Source organism: Amblyomma americanum, chromosome 8 (genome assembly GCF_052857255.1).
Source record: "Amblyomma americanum isolate KBUSLIRL-KWMA chromosome 8, ASM5285725v1, whole genome shotgun sequence".
NCBI lineage: Eukaryota > Metazoa > Arthropoda > Arachnida > Ixodida > Ixodidae > Amblyomma > Amblyomma americanum.
In genome coordinates this window covers 39,109,919-39,122,471 of record NC_135504.1, presented here as the reverse complement: position 1 = coordinate 39,122,471, position 12,553 = coordinate 39,109,919, and the positions used below count along the sequence as shown (strand labels likewise).

General features: G+C 45.7%; 1 protein-coding gene across 1 annotated transcript in view; it reads left to right on the top strand.

Moving 5' to 3' along the window:
- The window catches only part of LOC144101408 (mannan-binding lectin serine protease 1-like), a 62,478-nt gene that overhangs the window by 28,614 nt on the left and 21,311 nt on the right, over nt 1-12,553 (top strand). The window contains exons 3-6 of the mRNA XM_077634558.1: nt 1,747-1,912; nt 4,154-4,335; nt 6,472-6,690; nt 9,507-9,674. Of these exons, the coding sequence (XP_077490684.1) occupies nt 1,747-1,912; nt 4,154-4,335; nt 6,472-6,690; nt 9,507-9,674 (735 nt within the window). The remainder of the gene's footprint in view (nt 1-1,746; nt 1,913-4,153; nt 4,336-6,471; nt 6,691-9,506; nt 9,675-12,553) is intronic.

Here is a 12,553-nt window from a genome sequence, read left to right as displayed (position 1 = left end):
TTGCCTCGGAAGCGATGGCACATACCCACGGGGAGGGATTGGCTCTAGGTTTGGTGCAGATCCAAACAAAGGAACACTCATCGAGGTTTATCACAGGCGGCTCATAAATATAGAGGAATCAGTCCCGCGCTGTGCTTGGGTATCGTCGTCTTCATCAGCGTCAATTCGAACGGCGCGAACAGATCAGCGTCGCTGGCCACTTTATTAGAGCAGTAGGCCATCGCCGCACCCGAACACCTCAAGTGCATGCTTTTGCATTCGTAGCACGTAAGCGTTCTTAAGTGGCCTCCGTAATTTTTTGCAACTGCAATTTTAGCCAGCTTTTTATTCTTCAGGCATTAAGCTTTTTCTTTGGCCTGCGGAATCCTTAGCGTCAGCTGGTGAGGATACTTGCTCGTCTGATATCGGCGCAGTTTCCGCGCTGCGAGGCGGTCGAGCTACCTGGATTCCTTATAAGTTGGCAAGCGTCCCCCCCCCCCCCCCCTTTCGCTGACGCTGTGCCAAGTCGATCGCCGCATTCAGGAGCGTAGATAGCGTGCCTCCTTCCATCTGGGAAAGGTCGACGTCAAAAGCGTCAGAGACAGTCATCGCTATTGCGTCAAAGCCTAGCGCACATGACGTGCATCCCTTACTGCATTTTCTCACTTCCCTTGCAAAAAAATGTCTATAGACAGTCTATAGACTCCTTATCGACTCTATTACCTTCCTGTAGATCTTTACCTTCGTCTATTCATAGTCTATGGACTGTCTATAGACAAAATTCTGCTAAAAGTGTATGGCCATAATACTATAGATTGTCTATAGACTGTCGATCGGATTTTTATTGCCTATAGACTGTTCTCTATAGGTTTGTCTTTAGAGAGTCTATAGACTTTATAGACAGAAGTTTATGGACAGACTATAGACTGTGTAAAGAAAATTTTGTAAGGGTGCGCCTCCCCGAGCTCGGCCCTCCGGCCGTGCTCATACCACCTGAACACCGAGCCCTACTTGGAGGTGATGGAATCGAGACCGTGGCTTCACCCTTCATGGAGCATAGAGCCATTGAAGCCGCTGGATAGCCATTGGCAGTAAGAGATTTTTTATGGACTCTGTGCGGGTCCACATGTATGTGCTTTACCTGCGATCTTCTTTTAACGCCGTATACCGTTAAAAGCGAGATCGTCTCAGGAGTTAATAATGACAAGTGCAGGAACAGCAATTTAGCCTGGGTGTCCAGCCACTTTGAGGCGTTCTGCACGTACTCGCTTACGCTGCGCACACGCTGGAGGAGGACTTAATCTGCGTTAAGAGGATCTCAACATCCTTGCGATTATACTTGAAACATTCCGACTTCGGGTTTTTGTATTTTTCACAACTCGGGGGGACAAAACTTGGGCGGCTTTCTTTTTATCAGAGATCGGGTAGACACCGGGCTAATCTTGACACAGTTTGAATAATGGAGCTTTTTTTGATGAAGGGGGGGGGGGGGGGAGTGTTTAGGGTAAAAAAAAAGAAGTTACCCAAGAGCTGTAGTTTTGTGAGAAGGCATACACTAGTTTTTTTTTCTTTTTTTCACACTAGCCAGTCATAGAGGCTAGTTTGCACCAACAAAGGGTTCACCAGTTCTCATGATGATACCTCCTCGTTCCATTTTTTCTTTTCTGTTTCATACAATCTGCCCGCAATTTTTTTAAGAGACTGCTTCCTTTCCTTCAGCACCATTCCTGACTCACCATTTCATTTTTCTTGCATGCGCCGACGCAGACTGCGGGGGAAACCTGACGGCTCTGTCCAAGCCGGCGCGCCTCTACACCCCGGGCTACCCCAAGGGCTACCAGTCGAACCAGCTCTGCCGATGGGTCATCACCGCCGACGGAGACATCACGTTGCACTTCGTCAACATCGAGGTTGAGGACTCGCCCGGATGCGAGTACGTCACGACTTGTCAAATTGACGAAACTGTGAAGCTTTAAAGCACCATAAGTTGTATTCTCGAAAGTTTTTCTACTGCGTAAGATTAGTTCGTTATTGGTTAACATCCTGAGTAGCATCCATTCCAATGTCGCGATTCTACAGCGCCTGGGGCGCCCACAAGTAACCACTCAAGCTCGAGGAGCTTTAGACGCTTTCGCAGCCAGCTGTCTACTGCAAAGTACAGACAGTGGAATCTGGAAAGAATCTGGAAATAATTTGGGAAAAGGTTCCGGATCTTTTTTGCCAATTAACACACGTCACGGCATTGCTGAATCAGAGTTAGAGAAGACTCATTGTTTGCTGTCTTCCAGGTAGAGGAATTGCAAAAAAATAAAATTTATCAGCAGAGTACTACAAGGACTCAAATTCACCACTGAACCTACTTATTTTAAAGGAACGTGACGGAATGCACCCAAAATATATAACACAAAGCAAGAGAGCAGACATGACACGGTGCTATGGTGTCCTGTCTGCTTTTACGGCGAGAACCCCTAACGGAAGCCCACCCTGAGTCGTTGTTCAACTGAAGCCCGTTGTAGTTGCTTTTCTATGGCTTGGCTTGTCTTGGCACCCAAGTGGATCGGCGCCAAGTCAAGGCAAGCCAAGCCAAAAGAACAAGACGAAGAGAAGGAGGCGGAAAATATAGGGACGTCGTCGAGGAGATAGCAGTGGACACCACGGCTCTGGCTGAATATTTTAACGAAGCTTGTAGTTTAGTTTAGCCAGTAATTTTTTCTCTGTGTTCCATTCATCGTTTGGCTGACTTTTATCATGCAGTCTTATTTCACAAGCAGTGAGGAACGCGTGGGAGGTTAAAATAAAAGAAAGTAGCTCTATAAGCACAGCAGCAGGGGAAATGGCATGCTTGGTCGTGCGTGACAGTGTGCGTCTGAGGAATTCTTTGCGTAAAAAACTGAGTACCACGCTGGACAAACATGAGCCTTAGCGGTGCAGGTCCTTTTTTAGCATTCTGTTCTCAAGGCGACGGCTGCCCTATTGCTCACATGATGATGACAGGGCAGAAACGTATGAGTACGTAGAGAGCGAGAGCACTGCAAATCTCGGTGCCGTTCGCATTGTGCTGTTTCCTCTCTAGATGTTGCTTGGCGAGTCCCTAAATGCAGCACACGAAGGACGGAGCTTTCTTCTAGTTCTTTATTCGTGTTTGACTCACTGTGCTTACTCCAAAAGGCATCACTGGACCCCCCCCCCCCCCTCAAAGAAAAAAAAACCGAGACAAATGCGCCCAAATTACGAAAAAATGTTAGGTCGTCTTATCGTAACGACACATTTTTCTTCAGTATTTTTCTGTAGTTCTGTAGACGAAAAGAGACAGCAGAATGCTACAGAAAATTCTGTTGTTACAACGAAAGTTTCTGTTATAACTTGAAGATGATGTTAAAAAATACTACAGAAAAATCTGTTGTGACGACAGAAAATTTTCTGTTGCGTTTTTCGACAGGGACGTGCCGGCTGTTTGAGAGATGGCCGCATGCGGAAATTCCCCCCAGGGTAAACGAAGTCTCGTCATAGTATGTCGTGATCGAAAACTTCCATGCCTTTAAGTTAGCGAGCTAATCACAATGATGGACGGGTGAACATGATGTGTAAAACACGTAGGGGTTTGGGTTTGCCCGCTCTTGACCATGTGCCCTCTGCGAGGTGCCCTCCGTTGGGCAGGTGTTGGTGCGAAGAAGAGACTGCTTTGACCGCTTCTTTGCCCCCGGGAAAAGACGAGAACTCTGGCCGGAGTTTCGTTTTCACTGTGGTTAAAAAAATAGCAGTGGCTTAGCCCGTCTATGCCAGGATATACGTAGCGTGAGCTACGCTGAGCCGCTGAGCAACAATTGCCGCTGAGCAGCAATTTCGCTCTCCTTCTCCATGGCTATACCACACTGGCAAACGCCCCGCAATATGTACACCACCACTGATGCCTCTGCGCATGCGCACAAAATGAGAGGCGCTATCAAGCGGCTCAGGCACAGCGTCAGACTTGGCTACTGTGCAACGGAGGCGCACAGCTGGGCACGCGCCGGCGCCAGTGCGTCTGCCGCGGCTACTACCGGCGAGGCGCGGCAGCTGCGCGCCGTGTGACGTCACTGCTCCTCGCGCATGCGCAGCACAGCTCTCCAGGAGCCACGCGAAACTGCCCAATCTCGGCCAGTGTAGCTCACGCTACAAAACCTTTCTCGTTCAGGTACGACAACGTGGACGTCCTCATTGGCCCGAAACAGGTCTCCACGGGAAAGACATGCGGCACCATCACGAACCGGACCATCGCCACCAACTCGACGGCCGTCACGGTGGTCTTCAAGTCGGACGAGTCGTACGAAGAGAAAGGATTCTTCCTGGAGTTCTTCGCCGACACCGGAGTGGCAGGTCAGCACCGATTTCGAACAGCGAATTTGTCTCTCTACCACGCCACATCTTTGGCGAACCGGACGAATGTGCCACACCTTGCCAACAAATGACCGCATTTTGTTACGATTATTTTCGCTATCCGTTATTTTGTTAAGTCACGACTTAACGAGTCCCGACTATTAATGGTAGAAGTACAACAAAATAAATCGTAAGAATAATCGCTACAAAATACAACCTCAGTATCCTCTTCGGGCACCATAAGGTAAATTAGGTTCAACGTATCAGAAGCGGGACGATCCAAAGAGCATTGTACGTAATACACGTCCGAAATTCGTTTTTATTCGCTAGTCCTTTTCAACGATAGCAACCGTTTCCTAAATGAGTTTCTGTGCGGAGAAGCTATGCGATTAAGCGAGACAAAAACGACACTGCATGGTTCCTTAGGTCAGGTAGTAAGCATAGATAACGCTCTTAAAACGCTGAAGATGTCGAGTTTTTTCGGAAAAAAATTCTAAAATTGGAAAATTGTAAGACACTGTTATGGAAATATTCAGGGTAATGGTCCAATATTCTGATGTGTATCAAACTCTTTCTTTGAAAGTGTTTCCATCGATTACATCGAACAGTTAGGACTGCCATAGAAAACCAATGAGGAACGTTTTTACGATAAGAAAAACGTTAATAGAAAAAAATTTAAGACTGCGGTCGGGTGATCTTCGGATGTATTGATTTTTATAGTGAAATCTTACATTATATGAAAAAATGCGCTCATAAACGGTTCCCCGCTGAAAAATGCTTCTTTTGTCCGAAATCGTTGGGTAGGGTTGGTGCCCATGCTCCTTTAGGAGGGATGCGATAATCATGGGCCGGCATTGTTAATGTTATTTCAGCTGCGAATGTCACAAAACAGCCGTGAACATCCACTACATCTGTCCTCAATTCGACGTCCCAATCTTAAGCCCGGGGACAGCTTTAGCAAGCTGGAGAGCTGTCGTTTCCTGGAGGCTAAGTTTCTTCGATCCACTTTCCTATGGCGAAAAAACACAGTTGAGTGCCCATGCAGTAACACGCGCCAATAGGTAACAGGGACTGTTTCTAGACTTTCTGTTCATTGATGTGCATGCGTTTGATCTGTACTGTCCGCTTCTTTCTCGCTTTCCTGTCTATTTTTCCTTTTATGCCCTTCCCATCTGTTCGTTCTTTTCTGTCCTTCCATCAGTGCAGGATAGCCAGCCGGATATGTGGCCGGTCAGTCTCCTAACCCAGCTAAACTAACTCCTAAACCAACAGGCCCAGCTTGCAATTCTTACTCAACCTGTTAACCTTTACTTGCTGGGGTTTCTCTCCCCCATGTCGTCAAGATGAGGCCGACACAGAGCATAGCGAGCTCTGCTTTCGCACACCAGGCGTACCGCAAATCATGATCGTTGAAAGTGACTGTACATCAACGTCAATGGTATCACTTCTACGGAATATCAATTGATCAGGAACTACGGGCGTGGGAGTCGCATCCGTTTCTAGAGGCTGGTCACGTTGTATGCAACGACTAAAGGCCTCGGCGATTGAGTGAAAGGTGTTTATACAACATCGCATGAGGACGCACTGAGCACTGCTCTGTTAGGGTGCCTTGATGCGCGCTCCCTCATGGAGGTTGGTCAGGAGCAAACTTATATGCCACTCTTGGAGAGGGTGGCGCCTGGGTGAGATCGTATTTGAACCGTGTATTTCTTCTACTTTTTCGTAGAAGAAATCAGGTTATAGCCCCCTCCCCCTCCGCCTCATAAGTCCGGCCCTGAAGTTAGTGTCATTTTGTAAAGAGGTCAACGTCGCCCCCTAGCGGAGGGCGCTGTTGCAGCCCCCAGGCTTCACCGCCCGCTGCTTACCGTCTTCTAGACTTGCTGTCGCAAGTTGCGGTCATCTTTTCTTAGCCATGCTCTTATCCCACCATCATAGTTTTCCGCCTTACCATTCCTTCACTTCTGCTTTCTCGGTAGCCACGTCATTAGTAATCTTGCCCACCCGTTGCCTGTATAATGCATCAAATCCAAGGCTCTCTAAGTTTGCTTCTTTTCCTTTATTTGAGATAGAATGACCCATACGCAACACCTGTGCCGGCGGTCAACATTCTTTGTTGTTACCCATCGCATCACGCAGAGCTTTCTGAGAACGTATGCGGCGACACGATCACGGCCGATGAAGGCAACGTGACCAGCCCCGGATACCCATTCGAGTACCCGGACAACAGCAGCTGCTGGACGCTGATCAACGTCGAGCCCGGGAAAGTCATCGTCATGCGGTTCAAGATCATCGCGCTGGAGTACGACGAGTCGTGCGCATTCGACTACGTCGAGATCTTCGACGGTGCTTCAGAAGGTGCGTACGTCGGAAGGTGCTTCCAGAAGAACGCGGGCTATTGTGACGATGCTCATTGTAGTTCTAATGACAGATGATACCTTAGGCAGCCGTCTAGGTTGGTGCTCGGTTTAACGCATTTAGGCGGGACCGCTCGAAAGGACTGTATTGAATCGCAGGTGGTATTGTTACAAGGGAATAACTGGAGAAGTTAGCGTGTAAGGTCAGCGCCAAACTAAACATGAACAAGGCAACTGAAAAGCAAACAATAAACGTGACATTCTTTCCGAAGTTCAGTTGACTCGAGTCCATTTGGGCTGGTTACATTAAACCGTCCCAAAGGGCGGACTTCGTCCTTTCCATGTGAAAATCAACTATTCTAGTAGTCAGTTGGCCTCAACTAAGATCTTTTGAGGTTCGCGTTTGATTTGACGCTGATAGTATATGAGGCAGCTCGTTCTCGCTGGAATCAAAAGGCAAATTTGCATCAGCGCATAGTGCACACAGTTATTTAGTTTGACTAATATCCATGAGGTGCCGGCCAAATGATCTTCAAAGTTTCATTTATTACTGAATTTTTAAAGTGGGCAGCTCACGCGGTGGGAAAGAAGTGTAGAATCGTATTTTTGAGAGCAAATTCCTCCAACGACGTTACATCTTTTGTACCCGCCACCGGTATTCCTGGTTATGGCGTCCGATCTTTCCTGGCACTCCCTGGCTGCTAATCGAGCGCGGTACCCTACACTCTAAACACGATTACGTTTATATGGGAGTAGAAAGGACAGTAAACTGTCCTCTAGGGCACGTTTACTCCCCTTTGTTTAGAGTGTATACACTCTAAAAAGAGTGTTTAGAGTGCATACACTTTAAACAAGGAGTAAGGACGGAGTAATCTGTCCTCTAGCGCACACCCTTTTATAAAAGGGTGTACGATATAAAAGAGCTTACTCCCTTTTTACTCCCATTTTTAGAGTGTATACACTCTCCAAATTGTAGAGTGTTTAGAGTGTATACACTCTAAAAAGAGTGTTTAGAGTGTGTACACTCAAAACAAAAAAGAATAAAGAGGGAGTAATCTGTCCTCTAGCGCACACCCTTTTATAAAAGGGTGTACGATATAGAAGAGCTTACTCCCTCTTTACTCTCTTTTTTAGAGTGTATACACTCTACAAATTGTAGAGTGTTTAGACTGTATACACTCTAAAAAGAGTGTTTAGAGTGCGTACACTCAAAACAAAAAAGAATAAAGAGGGAGTAATCTGTCCTCTAGCGCACACCCTTTTATAAAAGGGTGTACGATATAGAAGAGCTTACTCCCTCTTTACTCTCTTTTTTAGAGTGTATACACTCTACAAATTGTAGAGTGTTTAGACTGTATACACTCTAAAAAGAGTGTTTAGAGTGCATACACTTTAAACAAGGAGTAAGGACGGAGTAATCTGTCTTCTAGCGCACACCCTTTTATAAAAGGGTGTACGATATAAAAAAGCTTACTCACTTTTTACTCCCATTTTTAGAGTGTATACACTCTACAAATTGTAGAGTGTTTAGACTGTATACACTCTAAAAAGAGTGTTTAGAGTGCATACACTCTAAACAAAAAAGAATAAAGAGGGAGTAATCTGTTCTCTGCGCACACCCTTTTATAAAAGGGTGTACGATATAGAAGAGCTTACTCCCTCTTTACTCTCTTTTTTAGGGTGTATACACTCTACAAATTGTAGAGTGTTTAGACTGTATACACTCTAAAAAGAGTGTTTAGAGTGCGTACACTCAAAACAAAAAAGAATAAAGAGGGAGTAATCTGTCCTCTAGCGCACACCCTTTTATAAAAGGGTGTACGATATAGAAGAGCTTACTCCCTCTTTACTCTCTTTTTTAGAGTGTATACACTCTCCAAATTGTAGAGTGTTTAGACTGTATACACTCTAAAAAGAGTGTTTAGAGTGCGTACACTCAAAACAAAAAAGAATAAAGAGGGAGTAATCTGTCCTCTAGCGCACACCCTTTTATAAAAGGGTGTACGATATAGAAGAGCTTACTCCCTCTTTACTCTCTTTTTTAGAGTGTATACACTCTACAAATTGTAGAGTGTTTAGACTGTATACAATCTAAAAAGAGTGTTTAGAGTGCATACACTTTAAACAAGGAGTAAGGACGGAGTAATCTGTCTTCTAGCGCACACCCTTTTATAAAAGGGTGTACGATATAAAAAAGCTTACTCACTTTTTACTCCCATTTTTAGAGTGTATACACTCTACAAATTGTAGAGTGTTTAGACTGTATACACTCTAAAAAGAGTGTTTAGAGTGCATACACTCTAAACAAAAAAGAATAAAGAGGGAGTAATCTGTTCTCTGCGCACACCCTTTTATAAAAGGGTGTACGATATAGAAGAGCTTACTCCCTCTTTACTCTCTTTTTTAGGGTGTATACACTCTACAAATTGTAGAGTGTTTAGACTGTATACACTCTAAAAAGAGTGTTTAGAGTGTATACACTCTAAACAAAAAAGAATTAAGAGGGAGTAATCTGTTCTCTACGCACACCCTTTTACGAAAGGGTGTGCGAAAGAGGACAGTTTACTCTCCTTTTTACTGCTTCATGTTTCGGGTGCATAGATGGAGGTAAACGTGAATTTGCCTGCAACGTTCTTTTAATGATCACGCTAGTCCTTCCTGTTCGCGGTGAAGATGATGACAAGTAATCTCGCCCAAAGGGAGGTCACACTTTCCTACGTCCCCTTGTTCAAGTTTGCGCCCGACTCGAGTCCCGTAGCACCGGTGTAACGCGACAGACCTTGCACGAGCCCGTAATGATGTCGCTTTCTTTGCCAGATTCCCCCTCGTTCGGCCGCTTCTGCGGGGACTCCCAGAAGCGGATACTGCGCTCCACCAGCAGCAGCGTGCTTGTCCACTTCAAGTCTGACGACCTGCTCAGCAACCGGGGCTTCCTGCTCGAGTACGAGAGCAACAGCGGCGGCATCAAGGTCAGCCATGACGGAGGTGAGCGACGCTGGCCTGCTTGGTCGGGGACGCCACATACAGGGCCGACCGCTGCTGCGTAAACGGTTGATACTTTCTTTGGTATTCTATACGACGCCTTGAATCGTAAAGTGTGTCTCGCTTGAAAAGCAAAAAAAATTAAAGATCAGGACGATGACCGCATGTTAATGACGTCAACAATGAGGCTACTTTCTGGTGACGAAAACCCTGCACTCAAGCGAAAGACTCATTAGCATCGAAGGCACGCCTAACTTCTATAACTTCAGAACTAGGTGGGAGCCGCAGCGCTGGCCTAGTGGTCTGAGCATCCGACTCTCATGCGGCAGGTGCGGGGTTCGATCCCCAGTGCCGTCGGACACCCACCGGCGATACAAAGGGTACAAGCTTCCCTTGGCCTGGTGCTCGGATTATTTAGGGTGAAATGTTTTTGAAATGGGTATTTAACCCCCACCTTGAGTAGAAGAAACAGACCTTGTGCCATAAAAATCCATAATCATTATCAGAACTAGGTGGGGTGTTAAATACCTTCAAATGGGTCACTAATGCGGAGGAAACGTTCGCAACCCCAAAAGTTGTGAGCCACTGCGGTAAGTTAACTCGAAATGCCTTTTGAACAGTATATTGCCCGATCCAAAAAGCGTCTCTTCGTACGGAGACTTAACATGACACGCCACTGGGCGAATTCGTTCAGGTCTGGAAAAGTCATTGTTAGCGGTGATGTTTCACACTGAGACGAGCAAGAAATGATGTGGCATGGAAAGCTACTTTTCAGCCACGTTTTTTTTTGTTCGTGTCTGTCCAAAATATCAGCGCATATTTTAACTCTTGTTGAGGATACTGCTCATGTAAGAAGTGGCTTAGTGCTGTGTATTTAGCCTGAGTTTGTCAGAACTCGCGCCAGGATTAATCTTTGTCTTCGTGTGGCAACAAAGATAGTGACAGAACGGGCCCAATATTATGCACCAGTGCACCGTAGCTCTCACAGTAGTAAAGAATAGATGAACATGAGTCATTAAAGAAATATCATTAAACTAGACTACTGCTTAGTACGAACATATGGTTGAAGCTGGCTGAATTCTGTAAGTCAGCGTACCAGCAAAGATTTTTTCCAACAAAACTCACGCGTTCACACACACGCGTGCGCTGCTTGCTCTGCCCACAAAAGGGGTTAGTGCAAGGATAAATGCGCCAGTTAACTCCGTTGCAGTCATTTTCGAAAAAGAGAGGGATTATCGCCTCTTAAAAAAGAAAAGCAATATTCGTGAAAGAAAATTAAAAAAAAATTAAAATCAGAAAAAATATAAAAACATTGGTGGAGGCACTTAAGCTTCGCCTTATGGGTATAGCGCGATAGCGTAATGGGTTAATCACCTTATATGCAGAAGGTCATTCTCTACCTTGCATTATAAAATGAACCGCCAACTTCAATATTTTCAGAGCAGCATCTTCAAAATTGTCCCAATATTAAAAATGTTTGTCCCAGAAATGTTGGACATGTGCAATACGTAGCTTTGAGAGCCCCATATTCGAGAGAGCGATGTCTTCGCATTTGCGGAGCGTCGTCGACACGATAGAGTACCGACTTGACAACAGGTGGAGCCACCCAACGAACATTTTTAGTCGCTAGAATGGCATGAAACATTAAACGGTTTTCATTGTACCAAATATTGCTCAACAAATTGCAGAGAACTCAACACACAGTAATGTATCGTTGTCTCCGTTGGCCGGAATTTTTGGCAGATGCACGCTCCCTGAAGGGTAACGTGGTGACTGCTTCGGCGTGTGCCCCTCCCCCATCATCTCTCCAGCGAATCCGATGCGCTGAAAAACCCGGCCACAGAGTTTTGCGCACCAAAAAAGGCCGCACAAAAAATTCCTCTACGCAGCTGTTAAAGGCGCGAAGCTGTCTTCGAAGAACCATAACCAGTATGAAAAGTGCAAGCAGTGGTCGAGGCTTCAGGTTTGCCCCAACCATTAGCAAACGGGCGCACCGGAAGACGATCTTCCCTTAAATATTGCCTCGTGCAAACGCGTTTCACCTTGAGGATTTTCCATGGAAGGCAGTTGCAAAACGTCTTCTTTCATTACTTTTAGTTTTCAATTTCCGACCTTGAGATAGAGCCCTGGAACTCCAGAAGCACGGACCTTGGAGCCTGGGATTAGTCCGAATTACTCCTCACCTGGAATACCCTACAGCGTGGCAAAGTACCACGTAGGGCGCAGTGAACGACAATCGTGGTTCTACTATGCATATCCGGCACAGGTGGCGCAGAAAGGCAGTCAAATTCCCGATGTTCCTTCAAACACTCTCCTCATCCTCAGTTTCGCGTAACGTACAGTGGGAAAATTATCGCGTTACAGGAGTACAATCAAATGGGTGTACTTGAAATGCATCACGAACTATTTCAAGGGGCGGAAAAGTTAGGCATATGTATTGCAAACTATAGCTACTGCCTGTATTATCCGAAGACTTGTGCTTAACCGCTCTATTCAGTTACAGTTTCTGTCCAAGCTTTACTTTTACTATGGCAGTTATTTTAAGCTTGAGTTACAAAACTTCTTTCATTGATTTGCTGTTAAACGCTCCTGGTTTTTTGTGATTTATCGAAAAAATACACATAGAATGTTTGAAATCAGGAACCCTCGGTCTTTACTTCAATATTTGAGACGATTACCGTTGCCAGTGGACAATTAAGTGTTAGGCGAACACGGAATACCTTTTCAAGGGCGGGGGAGGCAGACGGTAAGTAAAAAGGACCGAGCTAGCGCTATAATTTTCGAACACAGCTTGAGAACAAAAAAAGAAATGCCGTACAATGTGATCATCACCATCATCATCATCAGCCTGACTACGCCCAATGCAGGGCAAATCTTCCCAA